The sequence below is a fragment of the Taurulus bubalis genome (genome assembly GCF_910589615.1).
Source record: "Taurulus bubalis genome assembly, chromosome: 18".
Taxonomy (NCBI): domain Eukaryota; kingdom Metazoa; phylum Chordata; class Actinopteri; order Perciformes; family Cottidae; genus Taurulus; species Taurulus bubalis.
The window spans coordinates 18,971,625-18,999,186 of record NC_136606.1 but is presented as its reverse complement, the minus strand read 5'-3'; the positions used below and the strand labels follow the sequence as shown (position 1 = coordinate 18,999,186).

General features: G+C 43.0%; 1 protein-coding gene across 1 annotated transcript in view; it reads left to right on the top strand.

Annotated features, from left to right (window-relative positions):
- Window positions 1-2,331: 2,331 nt before the first annotated feature.
- Window positions 2,332-27,562, top strand: part of reck (reversion-inducing-cysteine-rich protein with kazal motifs) — a gene marked incomplete at its 3' end in the record, with an annotated part of 54,177 nt that continues 28,946 nt past the window's right edge. The window contains exons 1-4 of the mRNA XM_079234654.1: window positions 2,332-2,443; window positions 15,847-15,905; window positions 20,892-20,966; window positions 24,802-24,838. Of these exons, the coding sequence (XP_079090780.1) occupies window positions 2,371-2,443; window positions 15,847-15,905; window positions 20,892-20,966; window positions 24,802-24,838 (244 nt within the window). The 5' untranslated portion in view covers window positions 2,332-2,370. The remainder of the gene's footprint in view (window positions 2,444-15,846; window positions 15,906-20,891; window positions 20,967-24,801; window positions 24,839-27,562) is intronic.

Sequence of the window (27,562 nt, the reverse complement as noted above, 5' to 3'; positions counted from 1 at the left end):
TGACAGGTTGCTACCACAGCGTTGTCCGGTCTTGTGTAACAATTTGGTTGCCTAAAAATGTCTCCAGCTTTCGGTTGTACTTAGCTGCTGGGAAGTGGCCGACTTTTAGTTTCTCACTTAAGGACAGGAGGAGCCAGGGATGGCTCTGCCCACTGACACAGCCGCATTTCTTCCACTGCATTCTGGGATGGATTCCAGCTCCCCTGTGATGGGCTTGAGTGTGTATGGTAAATGAATGAATCACTGGTTAGGTTGCTTTTTTCCATGTTGCTCAGATAATCTAATGTCAGTGATTGCTATGAAACTAATATCTAATATCTAAACTAATATCAATTAATTAATTTAATAAGAGAAAGGGTTGAATGTATATATTAATTAGAATGCAACTGTTGCTTTATTACTGAAATAAATAAACTATCTTGCTAAACAAAGAAATGTGTTGTTATTTATTGGTCATAGATTTTGGAGTTCACAGTAAAAATGTAAAGTCCCTGACTGGTACATTGATTTTGTTTTATTTTTCTTTGTACAGTCCTTCAGAACAACTGTGCTCTTTTTGTACTTGTACTGTTATTTAAGTATTCATGGTCACAATAATGACGGTCACAATTCTTATCGTATTCATTTTAGTCTAATTAGTTTTATATTTGGTCAGTAATAAGCATAAAGCACACTTTATGCTTTTTAGGCAAGGACACTACATTTCTACTACTATTTTATTCTGCCAAAGAGATACTGAAGGAAGTGTAATTATTGGGGTGGACGGTGGTACAAATGCAGACCATCATTTACAAAAAGACACAAAAAAAGGTTATTCACGGTTTGGTTTCCCTGATCACAGAAAAAAACTAATATGCAGTCGGTGAACATGTTGCAGATCGGTTCTACAAGAACACTTTGTAACTTTGCAGACAAGTTTATTGAAAATGTCTCCTCGTTATGTTGATGACACACATCATTATCTAATTCATTTTTAACCTTCTCGGAGCCTCATCTTGGTGTGAGCTACAGAGATGTTTTAAACTAGATTTGTTTTATAAGCATTCAAGATTTAAAAAAGATTAAGAACATTTGAGCGCTGAATGATTCTCTATTCTCCATTCTTCTAAGGTGCAGTTTGCTAGTTTGGTTTACATCTGTTGTCTCTTTTATGTGAATACAAATATATATTTTATGTTATTTTCAAACCTTTGTTTTCTTAAAGTCTGTTATATGCAGTGGCGGCCGGCCAATAGAGGGCCACATATGACTTATATGTGTTTTTATGTGGTAAAACTTGTTTTACGCTGCCATCCTGGACAGGAAATATTATAAAAGGAGTTTATTTATGGTGTTTAAAACCCTCAATATTGTATCCCTACATCTGTTTTAATCTACTGAGTACAAATGCAGGGTGGTGGTTACCGTTAACTAGGGTTGGGTACCATACTGGCACCAGTTCCTGGCACCGGTTCCAACACCGGTTCCAACACGTCCGGTACCTACCAGATCGAAAAGCAACGCAGATTTCGGTGCTTCCTTCCGGTGCCTGAGCCGATTTAAATACTTTTTTTTTTTACACTACTCTGTAAAGTTGCACGGTATATAGATACTAAAAAGGTAGCGCGGTACCCGCATGCTAAAAACGATTATTAAAATAGCGCGGATCAGGGCGCACTTGCTGCTCTGCTCTCTGTCTGCCTGCATGCAGAGCGGGGCTCGAGGGGGCGGGGCTTCCAGCGCTCACACACACAGTGCGCGCACACAGAGATCGCTGGGGACACGAGCACGAGCTTTTGAACGTCCGTCCTCAGCTTGCTGGAACAAATCTCTCCAGTTAATATTAATGATGACGTGTAGTCCAGTAAAACAGCAGTTTGTAGAATACAACAGTCTCTGAGTTCTGTTGCACACGGTCCCATCAGGCCAGAGACACGAGCACGAGCTTTTGAACTGATTGGACTGGTGTCTGTTCTTTTTTTAAATATATATATATATTTATAGTTTGAAGTTAAAAGGTTTGAAGCTGTAGTTTGAAGTGTGTTTTGTATGTACTTATTTATTTATATCTATAGTATACTTTAAACAGTTAATTATATTGTTCAATTTGAAGAAAAAAATCGGAAAAAACCCAAACGATACCCATCCCTACCGTTAACCGGTCTCGTCCCGCATTCTGCGCATGTCCTCTGCGGTCACACACTAAACTGGAAGCTGTGGACAGAGAGAGCGAGAGAGAGAGAGCGAGAGAGGGAGAGAGAGAGAGAGCGAGAGAGGGAGAGAGAGAGAGAGAGAGAGAGTTAACAGGGAACAGGGAATTCATGGAGCGTGTCACAGCACCACTGTTTTCTATGTCTTCTTGTCCACGATGCCCTTTAGGATTTCAATAAGATGCGTGTGTGTTTCCAGATAATCAGTTTCTTCCTCGCCGTCAACTTTTACTGCCAGCCGCTCCGAGCTCAGGGTGAGTCCGTCCGTCTTTTATTTCAACTGTGTGTCATGTGTCCATTATACCGTCTGCGTCTTTAATGCATTTGGGTGACTTGCTGAAAAATGACAGGATGGTGTATAATTCAAGCCCCGAGTCTTCTGTCGTTTAACCACTGCAGGTCGGGACGAACTTGTTGATTCACTGACAGCTGCCATCCGTTAGCCCGAGACCTCGCTCCTAATGTAGTGGTGACAACTTCACGCCAAACTCCATTCACAAATCTGACAAAGTGATATTCCCTTGCTTCATAGTTAAGTTGAACACCTCGCAGACTGGTCGGCGCGACGTTTTTGGATTCATAAAAGTCCTCTGCTAAATTCGGGCAACGACATATACAGCAACCTGCACTTTTTTCAATAAAACTTCTCCATTTTATCCGTGATTATACGGCGCTAGCTACCGCCCACCACGGAGTGTCTCGGTGTGATATGACTAGGAATAACGGGGGGAAACAATTGTAAATGTTGTTATTTAACAATGTTTAGTGTATTTATTGCACGCCGAATTAAATAATGCGTCTTTGATATGACCATAAGGCTTTTAGTGGTGATGTTTACGTATGTATCTATGCCGAAAAGCAAAGCGACGATATCTTAAATTAATCCGTTATTCGAATGAACGTTAGCATGACGCTCTGTCCGTCTCGGTGAACGCGACGCTTTGGGTTAGCGTCCTGCGTTTCTGAGAGCTGGGACAAAGTTTTGGGACAAGCCTTTGAAGTTTTAGGACAACTATGGCGTAGTCCTTAAACGCTTTTCTTTCTTTTAATATTTGACTGCTGGTAAGCTGTAATAGTTTAAAAAGTACATTTCTGCGGTTCCTTTTGTGACAAACAGCCGCTGAAAGGAAAGAAGCAAAGCTGACATCGGGAGGGGGAAAAAGTGAAACGGGACCGTTACCGCGATGGCAAACGCCATGAACAACGTACTCTTCTTTGGTTATTAGCTAATGCACACAGCTTCTGGAGTTCATTGTTAAGAACCAGTAGGACCCATTGTTCTATTCGGCATCCCTGCCATACCCTCAAAACGCATTTACTTCCATAAATACGTAATGTTTTAACTTGTTGGCGCCTTATTCATATCATTCTCACACTCCCCACCTAAAACCCCGTTACTTTCATAAGCACTGGCAAACTTTCATAAGCACTGGCAAACTTTCATAAGCACTGGCAAACTTTGAGCGGAAAGTAATTTTGAATAAATACCAGCTATTGAGAGGATATCCGCCACCAGCGTGGAGATAAGGATTTAATCCTAAATCAAGTTTCACTAGCTTTCTTCGGGGAGAAAGACGGGAGACGAGTCTGGCTGCTCAAAGAAAACCCAGCGCACGTCAGCGAAACGTCTCTATTAGCTTCTCAAGGTGCTAATTAATTCACTGCGGCTCGTTTAGCTAGCCGGGCAAACACAGAGGTGTGTGTCGGTGCTGTTGGACAACTGGCCGTGAAACTGCTTTCACTTGTTAATTGGCTGAGTCAACATGGAGCTGTCCCTTTGCCCTCTGTTGCTACATTTCTTTCTTCTTTTTTTGGAGCCATTTGGCAAGACGTCTTCTCCGGAGACCTTCAGCTGTTGCCGGTCTTTAATATCATTTTGGCTAATGAGGATCTTAGCTTAGTGTTTTAACCGAATCGGCTCCAGGGGTTCGGGTTATAAATTGGTCTAACATGTGGGTAGGTCTTTGATGTTTTAGTCCACGTGGGTGCAGGATGTGGATTTGCTCTGGATAAATATCACTCTGTATCATATTTTGTTTTCTTCTTCTCCTTCTGACATCTGCCAGGAACATGAAAGCAACACAGCTCTTTAGATCCTCATTTGGGGTCCACATTGTGTCCCAAAGGCTTGTGTTAAAGTTAAAACAACCCTTTTTTCTGTTAAACCGCTCATTATGTCTGTGTCCACCTTCTCCTGACGACCCTGTCTGTCACGCCCACCTGCTCACCTGCAGGACAGACCAGTGGCAGATAGGGTCGTCACAACAGTAATAAAGGTCTCAGACAACAAAGGTAATACATTACACCATGTGGGAAAGTGGCCTGCCCTTAGGAAGATAATGGCTGTATTCTGACGTCCTCGCCACAATTATTTTTGTGTTGAAATGCCGCCATACATTCCATACTTCTCTACCAAGGTTTTGTGAAAACTTTGTTTCTTTCATGTTGTGATTCGGTTATGGAGGCTAGCCGTGAGAGAATGCATCTGGAACCAATTTTGCCTCCTCAAAGCAGAAGGGGAAGAGGAGGGGAAGGAGGGAAGTGAACGGCAGCCCCTTTTCTTTCCATGTCCACTGAGCAGGCTCGGGCCTGAGTCCCACAAACCTAATTATAGTTATGTGAACACAAGATTAAAGTGCAGCATAGAGTTGGATTTCTTGGCTATCCCTTGATATGCGCTATTTGAATTGACTATGAAATATAATGTTTTTTTCCCACTGGCAAACAGTTGCTAGTGTTTTGTCGAGGCTAAATATAGATACAAATAAATAAACCTAGTAAACATGTGACATAGGATGAATTTCCTAACCCCTAATCCAAGTGCCTTCATCATTTCAAGTGTTGATTGTAAAAGAAAATGTTATTTTCTTTGAATGTCTCAAAGAAAGAAAAAAAAGCATTCTGTATATATTCTTTCTGAACAAAAAAAATAGCCAAACCAGCAGATATCCCAGCAGATATCTCCCAGAAATATGAAACACACATACAGCCACGACAAAAAGAACAGCATATTGATGATACAGTAGAGATGGAAACAATGTAGAATTATATTGTGGATCGTGATAACAGACGCTCACAATAAGTTTTAAGATTTTGGGGAATTTCAGGATAATCGCGTAATATTGTCAATTGATTGACTCAAAAAAAGCTGTCAAGCTGTCTATCATCATTAAGGAGTTTTCAGCATATTCTAACCATTATCGGCATAATATCGTGAATTGCAATTATTTGGGCCATAATCATTTTGTAATATCGTCCCATGCCTAAGTCAAATGGTCCCTTAAAATTTATGGATTCTGGGTTATTTTGCAGCTCAATCTACATTCCCAACATTATGAAAGCGTCAATTCGTTCTACTTTAAAATTCCATTTGAAATCCATCTTTTAACGTTCCCCTTTTAACTTTATCACAGGACCAAAAGGAATATTTAAGTCACATTTTAAACATTTATCCGAGGAGCTGCTGTCAAACTTACGATTTTGTCTCTACTATAGTATGTTCCTCTCATTTAATCATACTAAATTAACTTCCCGCTGGCATTTTGTTCAATAAAAATATTAAAGGGGGAAAGTAGAGTTGTTAGCTTAGCCTAGTTTCTAAATGTAACAAGTTCCGTACTACAAAGGAACAACTAACTTCAGCAGACACTTATATTATAATTCATTCCCATGCATGCTTCAGTCGCAGCCCAGAGCTAAACGGCTAACGAGGTTACGTAACTTACGTTGATTCGCTTTTGATGCTTTCAAGCTTTATTCAAAACAAACATTGGGTGAAGGTAAATTACAGTGCTATCATGATGCGTTCAAATGTAACCAAGACAATTTAATTTAATTCCAGTTGTTTGAAGGAGATGTTTTCACATCAATGTAAAATAGATATTAGAGTGAATTATCACCTGTTTAACTTCCTACCACTAGTTCCAAGCAGTTCATGAAACATCTTTTTTTTCCATCAAAGCTAGTGTTTGAATACAAACACAGTCTTTTCTTTCCTAATCATTTAAATTGTGTCCTTAATGTGAATAACCACTATTGATGACAATAACAAAGTAAAAGAAGAACAGTTTGACGGTTTACACAGACTTTGGACGTTGAAATATTCAATTCAATTCAGTTTATTTTGTATAGCCCAACATCACAAATACAAGTTTGCCTCGGAGGGCTTTACAATCTGTACACATGACAGCCCTGTCCCGGGACCTCACATCGGATCAGGAAAAACTCCCCCAATAAAGATTGTAACAACCCTTTCACAGGGAAAAAAAGGGGAAGAAACCTGAGGGAGAGCAACAGAGGAGGATCCCTCTCCCTAGATGGACAGAAGCAATAGATGTCATGTGGCCAGAATGAATTGTTGAAATATGTTTTCAGGTCGTTGATATAGCTTGTAGAATACACATCCACACACATTAATCTATGCAGATAACACGGGTCAGTGGTGAAAAAAAAGTTAGTCTGGAGTAGGGCTGCAACTAACGATTATTTTAATAATCGATTAATCGGTTGATTATTTTTTCAATTAATCGATGAATCGGATAAAAAAATGTTTTTATTAAAAAAGCGTTCATTTCCAACCCTTTATTCAAAAACAGAAGTGACTCTTTCATTCTGGGTCTCTTATGACCACGACGTCACGTTGTTGGCTAAGGCCAACTACGTGATTTGCTTCATTCTACTTCTAAAAAAAAAACCTGCAGCCAGATCCTCCGGTGTGCCGGTTTAACGTTAACGAGTGACAGCGTGAACTGAACCAGACCGGGGGGTGACGGCATGTTTCATCACGTTACGTTTTTTTACAAGCAAGACTGAACTGTAACGGAACGGAACTTTAACGACAATACAGGGCTCTCAAGTTTTTAAGACAGGCGGAGGCGCGGCCGGGATTACATTTCACCCAGATACAACAGATACGTTTTTCTGATTGGCTATTCGTGTAGCCCATTTCTTTTTATTGATTGGCAGGGGATTCGGGGGAGACGTGCTTGATTCCTCCATGGTGAGGGCAGCGCGACCAGGTCATGTTTGTGCGCTGCGGCACATTAAATAGCCTAGAGTTTTTTTTCAGCGTGAGAAATACGATGTGTGGTAGGAGGGCGGGACTTAAGACCGAAATGCGTGACAGTCACGCTCAATGCGTGACACTTGAGAGCTCTGACAATACACAACCCAAACACGTTAGCTAACGCGATAGCAAGCTGACTAGTTTCCATTAAAAACAAGTTTGAGGAACATGAAGACGCTGATTGGCCAAGACTCGACTTGTCAAAGATCTTCTATTTTTGAGAACACCACAACCTCAGCTTTTCTCGTGTCTCACTCCAATCTCAGAAACGCTGGCCGGCCAGTTGCTCTGCTCCGTTCTTTTTTTTCTTCTCCGCGACTTATTGCCCGGCGTAATAATCGCGCGACACAACGAATCAATAATGAAATTCGTTGCCAACACTTTTGATAATCGATTTTTATCGATTTTATCGATTCGTTGTTGCAGCCCTAGTCTGGAGCCTTGCTGGCAATTATAGTTCTTACAAAGAAGATTCGAATCAGCAGGTCAAACTTTTGACATATCGCATCTCGGAATGGGCCAAGAAAACAGTCGGTCAAGATGTTTAATGTTCTCTGAATTTGTTGGTTCTCAAACTATTTATTGTATTACAAATAAGTAGACGGCTATCGCAGGATAATTACATTTTCGGCTCATTTCCTGAAAGTCTTCTTCTCGTGTCTTTTATCATGTTATGCGTACTGTATTTGGGATATTTAGGATATTTATCTCATAGTTCTCCCCCAAAATGAATAACTCTGGAAACCCGTGGTTTTCCCAGAAGCACTCCAGGAAGAAATGCAATTTAGCTGTAATTGCATCCAGTCAAACTTAACTTTCCATTTAATTTTGAATGGGCTCCAGTGTGCTTGACTGGGTTATGACCACAGAGGATAGCAGGGATATTAAACATAACAAGATTAAGATAACGTTTTGTTTTTAACAAAATACATATTTTCTATATTCAGTAGACAGAATGCACGTTTTAAGACACTTCCGCATCGGCTTCACTCTTCAGAACCGGAGGTTGATTTGAACACCTGAGTGTAGCTGAAAACAGTTTCCCCTCTCTGCCTCACCCCGTAGCCATATGCCCCTCATTATGTCATTTCCCATTACATTCACGGGATACAGCAGGTCAGGTCTGCATCCCCCTTTGATTCTGCTAATTGAATATGATATGAGGGGGCAGGACATACTCTACCATCTGGAAGTGTGTGTGTGTGTGTGTGTGTGTGTGTGTGTGTGTGTGTGTGTGTGTGTGTGTATATGTATGTGTGTGTGTGTGTGTGTGTGTGTGTGTGTGTGTGTGTGTGTGTGTGTGTGTGTGTGTGTGTGTGTGTGTGTTGACATCTGCTGTCTCTCTGATAGGATTCAGGTGTTCAGGAGGTTCCTGGATGTGTGGCTGTTGTGTGAGTGCTACCTAGTTTACATCTGGTCAACATGTGACATACTCAGGCTCTTTACATAACCATATAAACACAAGATAGTGGGATGAATTTAAATTATACATATAAATTCACATGTCTTGTTTTCTGTTTTTTTTGTATGCGATGATCCATTTATGCAGCAAAACTCAAATTCTGTTGAATTGACAGATTAAAAGACAGTTATGACAAGAACTTTAAATTCCATGACACTGTTGGAAGTTTCCATGGCCAACATAAACATCATTTCAGACATAGAGGTAGGCATTCAGATCTTCTGACAAGGGTAAAAAACGTATGTAAGTCCATCAGAGGAAGTATTGAAACAAAGCAGTGCTGCTCCTCCCCCTGAAGTCTGCTCACAGCTCGCTCACAGATGGAAGTCTGATGGCAGACCATAATAGTTCCGTACAGGTGGCAACCTCTGGGTCTGAAAAGTGAAGTCAATGCTGAAGTGCCTTGAAATACCTGCATTCTCTCTACTGACCATCAGGGGGCGACTCCTCTGGTTGTATAGAAGTCTATGAGAAAATTACTTCTCTCTTGATTTATTCCCTCAGTAAACATTGTAAACAAGGTGATTGACAGGTTGCTACCGGAGCCGTTTACGGCAGCTATAGCACATTGTCTCTCCTTCGCCGTCCAATTATGGACAGTTAATTTCACTGGTTGCATAAAAAAAAAAAACTTGGTAATGGGAAAAATACTGAACTTGAGGCTTCAAATCCGTAGTCCACAAACAGACCATGAGGACTAAGTCCACTTCGTATATACCTCTACGGTTCTGTATCAGGTGAATGTTGCACTCATCAGTGTCTCCCCAGTGAACACTTTTTATTGTCTCATGTGTATTGAATACTAAATGTTGACGCAGTTTACTCTTACTTGAGTTCGGCGGCAGAGGGATCACTATCAAATCCCCCCTGAATGTCAATCCTCTTGTGTGAAAAGCCCCAGAAATATTAAAACCATACAATGATGTAGTTTATCTTCTTATCTTTTTACAAGTCAAATAGTGATGCATAGAGAGAGGGGGGAAATCTGTTTTCTTCCAAAACGTGCTCTGTTGATCCTTTAATACTCAGCACCGTATGGCAAATCTCAATGAATCAATGCACAGGAAGTGACCTTTGACCTCCATCCATTAAACTCTCCCCCCACAGAGTCTGCAGCGGCTCTGAGGAATGCAGGAAGGAAGGCAGTAGCATATGAGAGGCTCCTCTGACCTGAGCATGTGTGGCTGTGTGCTCAGGTTAAAGTGGCAGGGGGGTTTGGGAGGACCCTAGCGGTCAATCCACATCGCTGTTTTGGAAGGCCGTCATTCTCAAGTCTCTCTGAACACATACGCCTCCATTTTATTAAATGTATCAATCCCCTCTGAGGTGAGACGTGTGTCTCGGTTCATGGCCAGGCCATGGCCACATGTAATTCTAGGGGTACCAAATCCATCACGATTACGTCGTATACCATCACCTCCATTGGTTTGGTTCTCCAACAGACTCCAACAGACTAACCATAGACATGAAAATAAACACAAGAATACTCATTCAGTGTTAACGTACGCTCTATTTATCACAGCACATGAATAACTCTAATTTATAACTAAATGTGAGGTTCAAAATGTTTTTAACGATGGGGGCCGGAAGGGTCCAGACTTCATATCAATTACCCTGCAATGTGCTCACTACTTCCCAAACACATACATTTTAGCCAAAACCTTACTATTTGAATACCTCCAACTCTCACAGATGAGTAGTGTGCCTGTGCAAGTGTGAGGCTGTTTATGTGGCAGTGTTTTAAACAGGCGGCAACGAGAGAAGCCGATGCAGAAGTGCCTTAAACCTGCATTCTCTCTACTGACCATCAGTGGGCAACTCCTCTTGTTGTATCCAAGTTTATGAGAAATGTTTTTTCACTAAGGGATTGTATGCTTCATTATTCTTCAAGCATTTTTGTGTTAGAAAACCTTTTATAAATTACACTTCATAAATCTGTTGACATGGTCCTGTTTGAATATAATTCTAAATGCATTCATATCATCAAACATTATTTTTTTTCATCCACTGATGCACCCTCCAGCCCATTTATCCATCAACACCTCGGCTCTTCAATAAGTTAAAGACACTGAACGAATGAGCCGATCAAAAAGCTGCTTTCTTCTAGGAAAGTCTTAATTCTGTTATTACCAAAATCTGCAAATGCCCCCCAAAAATAGACTGCCACGCCCTACGGTTGGGTCCACTCCTTCCTTCCACACACACATGCGCATGCACAGGAAATGGGCTGGCAGGAAACCCAGAGTAATGTTACAGTTAAATAGAAGGGGGGTGCAGTGAAATTCTTCTCATTATCATCCCAGCAGCTGGCTCACGGTGGTGCGAGTATCTGCTCTTTCCAGGTTCTTCGTCGTCGCTGAAACGGTGCTTTTTTACCCGTTTGATGCGGGAGCAGCGGCTCTTCCGATGTTTGGAGAAGAACAGCGCTCTTTAATAGTCCGCATGCTGTGATAAGTTGGACTGGAAACAACAGAAAAGCAGCACTTTCAAAGTTGGTTCAAGGTTCTGTTCTATTACAGTGGGAATCAACAGACAAACTCCAAACTGTTTTTGGAATGTCAACGATGAGTCGTTCAGTCTTGAGCTGACTGAATCAATTAGACTGCGGTTGACTATGAATGTGTGCTGTAAATCCCAGCTTGTTGTCAAATAGCAATCCTTTTTTAAATTGTTCATGGTGTGACTAAGTTAAAATTGTGTGCAGCTTCTTTTGGATTTAACATGCCCATCAACAAACTAATAATAACGCAACATGTTGGGAAATGGGTTCATCCTGTCCATCAACGTTCCCTTGAGGCAACCTCCGCTCCTTCCGAGTGAAGCCGATGCAGAAGTGTCTTTAAACCTGCATTCTCTCTACTTGCCATTAGGGGGCGACTCCTCTGATTGTATAGATGTATATGAGAAAATGACTCTACTTCTCTCTTGACTTAGTCTTCTTCAATACAGTGTAGTGTTTTTTAAGCTTATATTCTTCAACAGCATGATGTTCATTTAGTAAATGATGGTCCATTTAACGTCAGATAGACCATAAAGCAGGCTTTAGGGCGGGGCTTACTGTGATTGACAGGTTTCTGCTGCTTCGGAGCCGTATACAATGTCTGGAAATGTAATGGTGCTTTACAGGGAGCCCAGAAAACCAACCTCACAGCAATCTGTTGCACTCTTCTTGGTCCACTCCACATAAACCACAGTGTTTCCCCCCACAGAGCAGATACTCGTCTTACCTACACATCTCGTTTTGGCTCATAGATGGTCATCAGCTGGCTAGGGTTGGGTACCGAGAACCGGTGCCAGTATGGCACCGGTTCCAACACGTCCGGTACCTACCGGACCGAAAAGCAACGCAGATTTCGGTGCTTCCTTCCGTGCCTGAGCCGATTTAAATACTTCTTTTTTACACTACTCTGTAAAGTTGCACGGTATATAGATACTAAAAAGGTAGCGCGGTACCTACACGCTAAAAACGATTATTAAAATAGCGCAGATCAGAGCACACTCGCTGCTCTGCTCTCTGTCCGCCTGCATGCAGAGCGGGGCTCGAGGGGGCGGGGCTTCCAGCGCTCACACACACAGTGCGCGCGCACAGATATCGCTGGAGACACGAGCACGAGCTTTTGAACGTCCGTCCTCGGCTTGATGGAACAAATCTCTCCAGTTGATATTAATGATGACGTGTAGTCCAGTAAAGCAGCAGTTTTAGGATCCAACAGTGTCTGAGTTCTGTTGCACACGGTCCCATCAGGCCACCTGATTGGACTGGTGTCTGTTCTTTTTTTAAATATATATTTTTATAGTTTGAAGTTAAAAGGTTTGAAGCTGTAGTTTGAAGTGTGTTTTGTATGTACTTATTTATTTATATCTATAGTATACTTTAAACAGTTAATAATATTGTTCAATTTGAAGAAAAAAAATTGCCTTGGCAATAAAAAAGTATCGGTTTAGGCACCGGTATCGTTTTAAAAGTATCGGTTTAGCACCGGTATCGGAAAAAACCCAAACGATACCCATCCCTACAGCTGGCCGCCATTGGTTCACCAATTGGTTTCCCACCACATCTATGTCACCGCTGAGATTATGTGGAACTCTCCCGCCATGCTTTGATTGTTATTGCCAGTCAGAAGATGCCTCTTCTTGCTGCTTGTTTCCTCTCTCCTGTCTCTTCGACGTTGTGTAGTTTGTTTGGATGTGACAGGAGGGGGGGGGGGTCTTTACATGTCTTCACACACGAAGCACAGATGCAGATAACAGTGTGAATGACACTGATGTTTGTGCTTTGATGCTGGAAACTCAATTTGGCACCGAAAGAAAAACATTGCTAATGCGATTTGCAGGTGGGACTTTGAACGCTGAACAAAAGACTCCATTTACCGCCCATGGTCCCCCTGGAGAGACCTCATGCTGACACAGCCCTTATCTTCTGTGAGAATAAGGAGTGTGTGTGTGTGTGTGTGTGTGTGTGTGTGTGTGTGTGTGTGTGTGTGTGTGTGTGTGTGTGTGTGTGTGTGTGTGTGTGTGTGTGTGTGTGCGTGTGTGTGTGTGTGTGTGTGTGTCTGCGTGTGTGTGTGTATTTTTGTCAAAGGTACTTGGATCATTTGGGTTTCAAAAACCCCTTTCAGACAGAGAATTTGCAACATTTATGGCTTCATCGCTCTCGTAACTAGTGTGTATGAGAATTTAGTAGAGTTGTTTCAGGTCTAAATCTTTCTACAAATAATAATAACCACCAAAGATCACAATGACAAAGTAAAAATATGTCTGTTTACATTGACTTTGAGATGGATGGATTTTGCCGTGCAGTTTATTGGGAAAAACAAATACACCATGATATACACCGCTATGGTAAATGCTGCATTATACTCTGATATACATTTGAAGCAATACTGCCCAGCCCTTTGGGTCCTAATATAAAGTATGACACACTCTCAAGGGGGCAGGGACACAGGCGTACTATTTTTTTAATTCACATTAAAGTCACATGACTCATGTGTCATCATGCACTTTTCTCTTTATCAACAGACCAACTCTTCCAAGTGTAAAAACCTGTTTAGCAAAAAGATTCACTGTTGGTTGCTATGAAACAGTAGGTGGCTAACCTAAAATACCTGTAACATGAATGAGAGATAAACACACACAACTTAACTTTCTTTACATTTTTTAATTTTCTTTTACATAGTGTGTCCATTATTTCAATCAATCATCCACCTAAATATTGCCAGAAGAAATGGAGGAACCAGGTCTACTAAGGGAATGAGGAGGAACAAGTTAATCCATCATTTCAACCACTGAGGTGAAAGTGCGTGCTCATGAAGTGTCGGTAACTACGGCGAGCACCGTAGGTCAAAGTCGAGTGTGATGGAGGTTTACGCCAAATCGTTCATAGCCTTACTGTTCATAGCCTCACTGTTCACCTGTAATTCCTCTTATATCGCAGTCCCACACCCTACGGTACCAAACGATTCCTCCATGTCCTCCGTGGTGAGGACCAGCCACACAAGAAAAGTAACGTGTCATCTGGATGTCTGAATGAGGTTCAACAATGTAGCCGAGGGGCTGACCGCACTGGGCTCCTCATTCCACAGACCACAGTGTAACAATGTAGCAGAAGAGTCTTGTTCCTGTTGTGTGTATGCTGAGCCAGAATTGGGCCAGTGCTCATTAGCAGCGGGCCCGGGGGCCTCATACTGTACATGAGTGAATGGCTTCTATCATCCCTCACCCCCCTGCCGCCCTCAAATTATTATGTCACCTGCCATTGTTTGGGGAAGCTGTGTGTGTGTGTGTGTGTGTGTGTGTGTGTGTGTGTGTGTGTGTGTGTGTGTGTGTGTGTGTGTGTGTGTGTGTGTGTGTGTGTGTGAGAGTGTGAGAGAGAAAGATAGAGAGGAGGTAGGAGGTTAGAGAGGGAGAGTTCATTTGTTCTCTGTTCATTTAGGCCAAAAAATACCCAGAGAGACGAACAAAATCAGCTTAATTGGGTCAAGGAAACCACCAGACATCAACTTTAGAGCCACCAGCAGGTTGACACAAACTATTTTGTGGGTTGTCATGAAATTTTTTAAACGCAAACACACACGCACGCACGTACGCACGCACGCACGCACGCGTAGTGGAAGCCTGCTCCTCTTTTGAGCATCAAAGCTGAGTGCAACCCCAGTGATGGAATCCAGATCCTCCTGTGTCAGGCAGCTGAAGACACACCACCGGAGGGGTTGCTCTCTCTCTTACACACACACACACACACACACACACACACACACACACACACACACACACACACACACACACACACACACACACACACACACACACACAAACACAAACGAACGGACTGATAAGCGGGCCCAATGTGCAGCAGCGACTGGAAGAGAGAGTTCCAAATAAGGACAGGGAGGATTTAAGGCCCCACTCATTATTCTCTCAACTGAATACATTTCAGACTCTTGTTTGAAATCATCACAGACATTTAGGCTTCACTATAAGTTATGGCTTGCTGTACCTCTACTAGCTCATTACACGATTACTAAGTCAAGAAATCAGTAACAAAAATATTGATAACAGATATATATATATATATATATATATATATATATATATATATATTGTTATCAAAAAGCCAAAAATGAAATAAAAAAATGGTGTTTCAACACCAATGACATCAAGAGTCTCAATCGAACGGAATCCCAAACATTCCCACCCCGACTAACCACGTCCTGACTGTTGGAGAGCCGGTTGGTCATATTTGGGAAGAATTGCTTCAAAAACAAATAACAGACAGGAGGAGACTGTAGAGCAACCTCTGTCCCAATGGTTGATAATTATTGGAAGAGCATTTCTGTTCAGCATGTCAAGTCCACATACTGAACCAAGCCCCTGACTGGACCCCTGTGCGTGGGCTCTGGTCTGGAGCTCCGCTGGCTGAGTGTGCTTGTTACTTCCGTATAGCTGGGATTTATATCTACATATCGTTGCCACGGCGCTGTAAAAAGTGAATCTTCCCTCGTGGTGTTCATCTCCCCGGAGGATGAACCGTCGCCGGACCTTTCCTCTGCATGCATCTCCCCCAACGGTAATACTGTAAACTACAATGTCCTAACAGTTGTATCACGACTAACTAACCTGTCTGTCTGCAGATCCCTCCTGTTGCCAACATGCTGCGGAGTTCTCGCCTTGCAAAGAAGCTTGTGACCAGGTACACACACACACACACACACACACACACACACACACACACACACACACACACCTCGGCCCATTATAGTCGGCCTATGAATAGAGGTTTTTGAAGGGGAGTGGGGTAAACTTGTTTTTTTTGTCTTCTGGCTCTTTGAAGTGAAGAAAAAAGTCTCACCCCGTTTCAATTGGGAGCAGGTGACGCTCTCAGTCAAAGAAAGAGAGAGAGAGAGAAAAACTGATAGAAAGAGAGGTTCAATGAAAAGATGGAGATGGAAGTCTCAAAAGAGGGGAAAAGGTGTGAGGGAGACGAGGAGGGGAGTGATGAAGATGAAAGGGATGGAGAACGACAGATAATGGACTGACTAGAAGTGTAATGGCCTCAGAGGTTGTGCTTCAGGTCTCGAGTGTGTGGGTGGGTGTGTTTCGGTGTCACGGGTGGGGGTGGGTGTCGGTGTAACCTCAGGACCATTTTTAGCTCTAATGGCTGGCTGTGCCCAGGAAACCAGCCGTTCTTCAAGAGGTGCTGGCGGTTGTATATAGAACCCGATGCTTCTTTGAGAAATAAAGACGCGGTTCCGGGCTTTTTTTTATTGACACTGCTAGTTTGGAACATTTCAAATAAACTAAATTAATCTGGAGCGTCTCAAATGTCAGCACCTGGGCCCTGTTTCTCGTACCTTGCTTACTGAGTTAGCGGGCTAATTGTCAGGATAAGATGACGTAGGTCAGGCTTTCTCGGTTTCTCGAAGCAAGCTTAGATAAATCACCATAGCAACACAGCCAAAAATGTAAACCTGCTCCCAGGCAGGGAGGGACAAAAATTATTTTCACTGCTTCAATTGATTGAATTTCTGATTATGAATAATACATACATACTGATCCGCCCATATACATATTCAAACTCCTAGTTATATGGTAATCTACACATACATGTATATACATATAGTACATGATTCATACGCGCATGCAGTACATATATCCTCATAAGTATATATTTATTCGTAAATATAATCTGATTGATTTGGGTGATGAAGCACTTCAAATTTGCCGATACATTTTCCCAACACTGACGCATTTAACTTGTCTCATATATTTGCGACGCTTAAGTCTCGCAGCGGGGGCGATGTTAAAGTTGCGTTCACGGCAACAACGTTGCAAAAACGTTGGAATATTCGCAACGCGTTTGTTGTGAATGATTAAGGTATTGACTTCCTCATATGCCTTCATCATCACCTCCTGCTTCTCAGCGGAGAAAAAAAAAGAGGTTTATTTGCCATTGTACTGTTAGAACATCGTGGTGTCAGTGCTCGATTATTATCCCTTCTGACGAGGAGCGGGCACGCGCATTTATCCAGATGACTGATGTCTGGCTAGAATTAACGAGACCGTTTCAGCACGGATTAGACGTGAAGAAACCCAGAAAGCCTGATGTCAATCATCTCGCTAATTTAAGTTGGAGATTAGGACATTTACTTGACTTTGTTTAGCCAGGTACGAGAAACAGGGCCCTGGTGTTATCATGAAGGTGATTCCATGATTACAGGTGATTACAAGTTCCTCAAACAACTCAAAGAGTGTCTTCCGCTGTTATGCCTGCGGGGCCAAAGTTGATGCTCACTTCGGGGCTAAGCGCCTTCCTTCACTTTATCCAGCAGATAAGAGGTCTTGAATGAGCTGCAGCATTTGTGTTGGAGTGAAAGAAAAACGCAGACTCTTAGGCCTTGATGACACGCGATTGGAAAAGCGCTGCTTTTCTTCCTCTTCGGCGCCCACCGCTCGATGAGAAAGAGCCCGTCAGTCCGCCAGCCAGCACTTCTTCACCTTTTAAACACGCCGAGGGAGTCTTACAAACGGCCCGCTCGGTTTTCACAGTTGGTCTTTTGTTGCATCAGAGAGAGAGAGGTCCTCTTTGATTATCTGCCAACAAATCACTGTCGCTCCGCTTGGCATTGTGTTTTCCTGTCACTTGGGCGGGGCAGCGGCTTCTCCAACGGCGATACAGTTTGCTCCACCAAAGACCAGTCCAAGAACAGCTGATTAAAAACACATTAGGAGCACCTGGCATGAGGGAGCCGCTCCCATCAGAAAGCAGAACTCCATGCTACAGCTGCTGGAAGACAACGGTTCTCTTTTTTTACCCACGTAAACGATAAGAAGGCGCTTTAGTAATTCAGTGGGGACAGAACTTAACTTAACAGAAATAGGGCAAATTGAATATGAAACAAGCAATGTGCATGAAGACGATGTGTATAATTGGCCTCCTCCACATATCTGGCTCTTTAGCTGATCAATGCAGTGTTGCAGGAATGAGTCTCAAAAGCCAGAAATTAGCTTTTTTTTTCTTTAATTGTGTTTTAGTTTGATGCCTGAAAACAGCTCTATGGTTAACACAAGTTTAAAAGATTTAAACGACATTAAACAGTGAACACCCCTTTCTTAAATCTTGAAAGCTTAAAGGCTAGATGAGACCACGCAGGTTGTCGGGGACAGTAAACATCATCACGTCGAACACATCCGGCTTAGGTTACATCCACACTACTACGTTTTTTGTTTTAATTAACTTCCTTTCAGCCTCTAGACTGCGCCCAGACGACTGCAGTGGTTTTCCCTATAACAGAGACGTTTGAACGCTCATCTGGACGGAGCTCGGACCATCAGGCACATTTTGGTATTCTTCGCCTCTCAAATCTGTGATGTCGAACAACAGCGGAAGAGAAAAGACCTCCTGTCCTCATCTGCTCGGTTTCATGACTTCACACTTCAGCCAGAGACTGCTGGCAGCGGCCGCGTTCTCCTGGGCTCTCGCGCCTGTATGTTCACACAACACTTGTGTGTGTGTGTGTGTGTGTGTGTGTGTGTGTGTGTGTGTGTGTGTGTGTGTGTGTGTGTGTGTGTGTGGAGACACAAACCACAAACTTGGATACCATATTGCTGTCTAGGAGAGCTTATCTCAGAAGTGTTGCGACTGACTTCATAATTCAGCACTTTCCCATGGCCCGGACACATTCCTCTGTTGGGAAACATTAGACATGGCCGAAGGTGGTCTCCTGCACAGTGAGCATCATTTACTGGATGTCGAGATCTTGATCAGTTCCAATAACTCAGTAATAGTCCTGGGGTGTTCCACAAGCTCTCTGTTTAGTTGTTTTGTCTCTTAACTTTATTTAAAGGAACAGTGTGTAGCTTTATGGGGATCTATTAGCAGACATGGAATTTAATATGAATAAGTGTGTTATCTTTAGTCTATGATCACAAATGGAGAGTTGTCGTGTTTTTGTTAGCTTAGAAGGAGACGTTTATATCTACACCTTTACAGTAGCCCAGAACGGACAAACTTCAACCCAAACACTGGATTTGGGCCATACAAGCTTTTGCATTTTCGTGTTTTCTGTGCCCGCCACTCCTTTGACATGGTAGAAGTTTCAGCCGGTTGCTATCTGCTATCCACCAGAGGGTGCTAGATCCAACACACTGCATCTTTAAACAGAAGAATACAAACGCACACCTTCTGAATTTGAAGTTTCTCTCTTTTCCCGGACTACGACTTCTCACAAGTAAACCGGAACAAATTAATTTGTATGTGCGTATTCTTGACCGGGGTGTCAAATTCTGGAGCTTGGCATTAGGAGAGCCTTTTGCTGATCTTCTGCAGTTTATTTTTAAAATCTGGTGCTGGGGATCCTCCAGCCGGGACCTCATGGAGATCTCGGGCCTCTCCCAGTCCTCGCCCTGCAGAGTCTGCCTGAGGCTTTCTGTGGCCTGAAGGAGGGACGACTTGTCCGATCTTCAGAGCAGCCATGCTGCTGTTGCCCTTCTGTTTGTCCGCCTGAGACAGGACGCTCTGGATTCCTCCGTCTCCTCCTGGATGCTGGTTTTCTCCTGCTGAAAGCTGAGGCGCTCAGTCTCCAGCCTTTCTTTCGGGCTACTGCGGCCTTCCTGGCTCTGTTTCCAGTGCCTTCTCCTCCTGATTTCGGAGAGCTTCCTCCATCTTGCTCGATTCATACTTTGAGCAATAAGCATCAATGATGTAAACATCCATCTCGTCCCACCGGAGTCCTGCTCTCTGTCCAGCTTCTCCGCCCGTCAAGTGCAGCTTGATCCAGAAACCACAATGAAAACGTGTCTCTGTGAAGATGTGGGCACGGCACTCACCAACCAGCCTGAGGTTTCCTTTGACTGGACCTCAGCCAGGAGCAGACTGGGTGGTGGAATAGCCTTCAGGTCCTGAAGTGGCGTTTGGGCCGGCAGGTCTGGCTGGGTGGTTGGTGGTTCGGCTCCCCAGGATTATTCCAATCCTTCTGCCTCCTTCTCCAATGTTGATGAGTGTATTCATTCAGAGGCCACAAGTTCTCCAGTATTGAAGAAGAAAAGACGATGAATGTAGCCAAACACTAGTAACACCCGAGGGAGCTACCGGCCGCAGCGTTTAATTGCGATGCAGCTTCCATCGCAGGCGTTTTTGTCTCTCATTCAATTTGTCCCGAACCTTTCGACTACTGATAGCTCAACTAAAACACTATTCATTATTATGACGATGGCGAACCAGCCAATATTTTAAACAAATATGTGCATTCTTGACAACAAACAATACAGACAGTGAGTGGTGTATCACACCATTCCGTCTCCTTTGTGAGATTATATTTTACTCCTCGTTATGTTCTTCTAATGCATTTCCTAGCCATGAAACCTTGAATTGCATCTGTGTTTGAAAGGTGCTGTGACACTTAATGAACCTGCCTCGCCTTAAGTTCTTAAACCCCTCCTGGGAAAACCCTTCCAGAAATGTCTTTGAAAGACCAACAAGAAACAATACCAACAAGTAAAATAAGCTGAATACTTATGTGATGTCAGTGTGAGTTGAGCTCTGACTCTGAGAAGACGAGTGCCCCGTTAGATGCAAGTTGGTTGAACTAGTACAAGTTTGGTTTGGTTTCTAGAAGAAACACAAACATAGATTTAGGAGGTGTTTTTAATACTTCTGTATGTTTCTCCCATGTCGCAGCTCGCCACTATAAAGAGTGAGTCTCGTCTGAAGCATCTGCTCCAGAGGTTACCCAGTTACTGTCCGGAGTTGATGGTGAGTACTCTTTCTTCTTTAACAACAATGCTGACTTCAGCCGGTTGTTTATTTGGGTTGGGATGTCATCATGCACCCCTTCTTGCAGCACAAGGCTCAATACTCCACTACAAAGAGGTCTTCAAAATCTAATTGGAACAAAAAAATTGTAATTAGTAAGGTTATCTAATTATTAGCAAAGCTAATTGTGTGGTTTTTAAATGATATAGTCCATGATAGCTGATCGCCGCAGACAATAACATTCTGATTACAATAGTGAACTATTAATACATGGTTACTGTTGCATGTATTATTGCATTTGATTTACTATTTCAAGTATTTTTTATGATCACCAAATGATTTGGGAAATGATCTCTGGGAAGTGAGAAAAAACCCGCCTGCAGTGACCGCTGATCGCCATAGGTGTCGCTAAAGAGAACTAAACGGAGATCTTCTCGACTGTTATTTTAAACAGGAAGTGGGTTGGTGGTTGTGGTTACTAAAATACTGGAGCACCTGGTTAAACCACACAATCGCTCTCTCTCTCTCTCTCTTTCTCTCTCTCTTTCTCTCTCTCTCTCTCTCTCTCTCTCACACACTCACACACACACACACACACACACACACACACACCGGGCATAGCTTCCCCCCACCATGGGTAATTACAAAGCAGAGAGGCTGGTTTGCTGCTGGTCCCCCTCTCTCTCCATCAGCCTCACGGTAATTAGACCGAGGCGGTCTGAAATGAACATGTTTCCGGTTCTCGTTTAGCCGAACCAATGCAAAAACACGGTCAGCTATTGGCCTGCATTGACGTACAATCCCGATGCACATGTGTGTATTATTACAGCTGTATTGGGACATATTACTTCTAAACGTGTGGCCGATAGCGTTGAGATGTAGCTCTTAGTGCTGCATTGTACCAGATATAAAAATCATGTGTGCCATTTTCATAGAACGTTTTTTCTTTTTAAAGTTCAGTAAAACATATCCAGTACTCATGACAAAGGGACACATTTACTATTACTTGAAATCTTAAATTGAATGTGTACAAAAAAAGACTTCCAGCTCACAGAGAAGAACAGATGTAAACAAAGGCATTGAACACAACACGTGGCTGCTGTTACATACGTCCACTAGTTAACACTCTGGGATCTGGGGTAATTTTCTTGATTTTACATCATTTTTAAATTTCTCTTTTTAAAGTCACTCACTTATGATACATACATAAAAAAATTACAGAAGAATCTCAGCTATCTATATAATGAGGCACCATTGTCCCAAGGCACAATGTCTAATGTATGCACCTTCCACCTAACAAAATTCCTCGTTTGTGCAAACATTCCTGGCTATAAACGGTTTCTAATTCTGATTCTGATTCTGAAGTGTAAAGAGAAAATATGACTAAAGCTGAAAAATTGAATCTTGATTTTGGAAATGTTTCATATTTGTTGTGAAAACATAACTTTACTCATGTGGTATATCGGTTTTGGTGATGGAAATTGGTTTACCAAAGGTCTTAGGTTCACAAAAGCAGTGGAATATATGAATAAAATTGTAGACACATGTAGATAAATGTCAAAAACCAAATGTATTATTATATGGTGGGGATGATGAGCTGTGGCTGGCTTTGAGGCCAGCAATGGTGATGTGTTGGCAGGCAGACGGACAGGGAGACTGCTGCAGCTGCATGTTGTCCTCTGGACCCTCGCAGCTCTGAATCCACTCTGTAAAATACATTAATACAATCGCTATCTAGTGACGCGCTAATGCCAAGCTATCGTCAACAAACACACGTTAGTTACGGTCTTACAAACACATAATGTAGGTTCAACACTACTGGTCGTACTAAGTTCACTGTAAGAAAGCTAACGGTGATCGGTACAACAGTTGAGTATGCACCGTGCAGTCGTAGACACGGAAGGAAACATCCAACACGGTACTATGTAGTGACGTGCTAACGCTACAAAGCTATCGTCAACAAACACACATTAGTTACGGTCTTTCAAACACATAATGGAGGTCCAACACGACTGGTCATACTAAGTTCACTGTAAGAAGGTTAACGGTGATAGGGGCAACGATTGATTACTCACCGTTCAGTCTCACAGAAACGCTGTAGCCAGCTATCTGGCCCGTTAGCTCCGGCTAGCTCCTTGTTAGCGAATCCTTCAGGCACTGGAGCTGTGCCGTCAGTCCCTTCCAATATAGCTTTGCTCAGGACTCTTTGCTTGACATCTTCTGACTCACATTGAAGCTTTGCACACGTCGTAAGACACGTCCATGTACAGATGCTCAGACGCGGAAGTGGAAACCATATCCGCCAGATTTGAAACCATATCTCTGTGACGTATTGTGATGATATAATTTTTATTAAAAACTTAAACACCTGTCCGACTGCATCGGCGCGGGCCCCGCCCCCGAAAGGTTAAGAAAAGAAGGGACAAAGGCCAAATACAAAACATGAAATTGATGAGCGTGAAAGTTCATTCTTGACCCTAAAACCATCGATCCCCGGCTCAGCTAGTCGGTGTGTCCTTGAGCAAGACACTTAACCCTAAATTGCTCCCGTAACTGCGCCTACGGTGTATGAATGGTTGATAATCTGATGTGGCACCTTGCATGGTAGCTCCTCTCATCAGTGTGTGAATGGGTGAATGATGTCATGTAGTGTTAAAGCGCTTTGAGTGGTTGGAAGACCAGAAAGGTGCTGTACGGCTTCATTCATTCATCATAGAGATGGTTCAGTTATCATCATGTGACCTAAGCACTACATGACTACGTCCACTTGTATTACAGTCTGTGTGAGATACGCAAGTTCAATTTTGATTTTTTGAGCTGCAGATGCAGACTGTGACAGAAACACTGCTTAGTTGGTCTAATGTAACAAAAATAAAATAAGGTATCAGACACGTCCCCACAAAGGCTCTCTGCTTTGGCTCATGTAAACTGCAGCATTATTCTTCCTGTCGTGTTGTTGCCTCATTGGCCCCGGCTACATCACAAATCATGTTTATGCCTCGTGTGAAGACACCGGTACTCCCCGTGCCGCCTCATAAATGACGCTGACGCCCGCTGACGGGACCCTTTGTTCCCCGGCCAAGAGACACACGCAGGGAGTGTTAGCAGTGACGTGGAAACTTCACACAAAATGACTGTCCTGTGGAAGCATAAGAGCATGAAAGCTCTCCCCTCTCTCTCTCTCTCTCTCTCTCTCTCTCTCTCTGTCCCTCTCTTGGTCCCTCTCTTGTTCGTGAGGATTAATCCCAAGACATCTCACCACAAACCCAACGGGACGTTTATAGGATTTGTGTGTTTTCCTGTTTTTCAACATTGTTGTGATGCAGGCAATGTAACGTTTGCTTCTCTGGGAAATCACAGAAAAAAAACTGCAGTATTTGTTTTCACTGGCATATATCTTTTTGTAATTACTGCAGTATGTTGTGTATATATTGGACATGTTTATTTCATAGCCTGTATGTATGTAAGAAGTGGACGTAGTCATGGTGATGTCACCCATTGGTTGGTGGACTGCCGTTTTGATGGCTGGAGTTCGGTGATTTTGCCATCGCCATCTTGAATTACGGCCATGCCATGTTGGTCTGGTTGTTTTCTGGAGCCAAGAGTCCAGTACCAATGGGGCCCAATGGGGTGCGTCCACTGTCCACGGGAGTTGCCATTGCACTCCGGCAGTGTTGTTTGCGTTCTGTACGAGCCATATACTTCATATTATTTATGTAGACCATCCAACTCTGTGTCCTTTATCAGTTAATTTCAGAGCCAGTGTTTCAAGCTATGTGTTTTATTAAACCTTAAATCATCTGACGTTAACCTTTTCTTCCCCTATGTTTTCTAGAATGAACTTTGGACGTGCATCAACTCTTCACTCCCAGGTGAGAGAAGAGTGTTGACATGGAACCCTGTGTGTGTAAATGTGTATGTTTCCCTCTCCTGTCTGGATGAACTCACAGAGACGTACTGTGCAATTCCCCTCGGCTCTCTCAGCGTGGCGGCGGTTAGCTAGCTGGTGGGAAACGCACAGCTTCCTTTCACATGATGGGGACGGGTAGAGAGTACGGGTGTCAGTATCTTTAAGGTAGTGGTATTGATACTGGTGTCGTTTTTGGTAAAGTGGTAGAAAAAAGACAAGATAATCAGATCATAATTCTACTCATGGGGCTTTAAATGATACAATGTAAGATTTCTTCAAAAAATAAATAATCATATTTGGTTTTGTAGTCATGGGAAAAAAATATTTCGATAGGCACATGGTTGTTTTAATTGTCATGTTTATTTTCTATTACTTGAAAAGGACACACTTGAAAACCAATTCCAATTTCCACGATACCAGGCACACAGACTCTGAGGCGTGTCCCCACAAAGTCCATGAGGGTTTTAGCGCTGTCCCACAATCCATAACATTATGACAAAAGCAGAGGAATGGGGATGAATAAAGTATATATCCAATCCATCCATCCAAGCCCGGACTATCTTACACATCTGGTTTATTCACCATCTCGTTAAATTCTGCTTCATGATGCTGTTTTTCGGAAAAAAATTATAAATAAAAAACAGGAGTTAAAAGATTGTGTATTAATGCAATCGTATTGATCAAATGAGATGGAGATGAAAAAGAAGAGGAGCCTTCTGCCTGTGCCCTCTTGACTTGAGTTTGTCCGCTTTCCTCATGTCCGTTTCACCGATTCGCTGAAGCTGAAGAGCCAATTGAAGTAATCTCTCCCACCAACGGGCTCAACGTGCGGAATCTCCGGAAAAGCCTCAGACAAGGGCCGACTAGTGCCAACGGACACACCGCAAAGAAACTTGGGCCACAGACGCTGAGGGGTGACGACAAAGTGATTTGGTCTTACACTGGGAGCATTCATCAGAGAGAGAGATCTATGCATCTAAACCGACCGCCTTTGCAATAACTCAAAAGGAGGCACCTTGACTCCAGGAATGACCCGGACCAAAACATTTCAGCCGAGCTGTTTCGGCTTTGTGTATCTGGTTGCATGAGAAGTAATGGCAGTGAGTGAAGCTGTTACAGCTGTGAGCCGAGCTGGATCTGACCAGAGCAGAAAGCAGGCGACGGATCAAAGGCCTAAATCCTGCCGCCTGTGCTCGGAAACAAATGTACCTGTCAGAAGCCTAATAGCCCCCAGATTGGGAGGTATTGTTATCCTTTTCTTCTTTTTGCACCCATTAAGCACTGGCGTCTGTGAGGACGGAGCCTCCCTTCAGAGCCTGTCGGGCTCTGAGATATGGTCGTTCTCCTTCTTTTCTCTTTCACTGGAGCTGGAGCTCAACGTAGAACACAGTAAATAGTAGAGGGTGTAGCGGTGCACTAAGATGGCTCGTGTATTTTTGTGTCTATGTGTCTCAGCCAAGCTAATGAGTTTTTATAGTGAGGCTGTTCTTAAATAGACAAACACATGATTAGAAAGCATCATTGCTGTATCTCGTAACTTTTATGTTTTAAGACCCCAGCAAAGAATTAACGTTTAGCTTTTTGTGAAGCGCTATACCTTTTAAGACCAAGGTATTGATGCCTGGAGCTCGATGAGAAGTACTGGTATCTTTTTGCTTTCCCTAACTCTGCACCAAAAGAACAAATGTGGTAACGCACAAACACTGGTCAGGAGGTCAGGAGGTCGGGAGGACATGCAGCTCATCTCCTGTGAGGTGTTGCCTCTAATCTGCTAGGGGTGGGAATCACCAGAGGTCCCACGATTCGATTTTATCACGATACTTGGGTCCCGATTCGATACTATCACAATACTGCGATATATTGAGTATTGCTATTTATTCCCTTTTTTCCACCGCAAATTGTCCCCAAAGGAAAACTTTGTCAACATATTGTATCTAAGAAGATACCGTTTTCAGTCTGTTCATCTCACTTCAATCATTTTTATTGCAGCAAAATGTGATCGTCAAGCAGACAACCTGTCCAACATGTCATAGATGTTGCACCTGACAAACTGAACAGTTTGTATTACAGTCGACATAATTACTTCATCATTACAGTCCATAGTCACTTCATCATTACAGTCTACATAGTCGCGTCATTCAAGATGGACGCGCCGGAGGACGCGGGGCTTATCTCCGTGCAGTTTTCATTTCCGCCATTCACCATGGAAATAACCACTCTTTCTGCTTTATACTTGTTGTGGAAATCCCAAAAACATCGGAACGTGAAACGCCCTCGTGTCTGGGTTCATAATATTACCCGTAGCCACACAGCTCGGGGGATGTCACGCGAGGAAGTTCGTCTGAATGTCGGCCGCTTCCAGCGCTGCTAGAGGACCCGGAGCCAGTTTGATGCTTTTTCTAACATCTTTGACCGGCGCCGTGTCGCGCATGTTGTCCCGTGTGTCGAGCTACAGCTGTGCAGCAGCGGTGCTACGAGTGACAGGAAGTCCAGACGTCTGCTTTAAACACGAACGGCACATTTCTAATTTCTTTCTTCGCTGTCTCCATGTTTGTTTTTACCAACGTCCTACTGATCACGCTGATCTGGGACCTCTGCTGATCTAACCATAAAACAACACAGCACCTTCTAGTGGGCTGAAAAAGCAATTTTTCGAGGACCAAAAAGTTTATAATGGATTAAATAA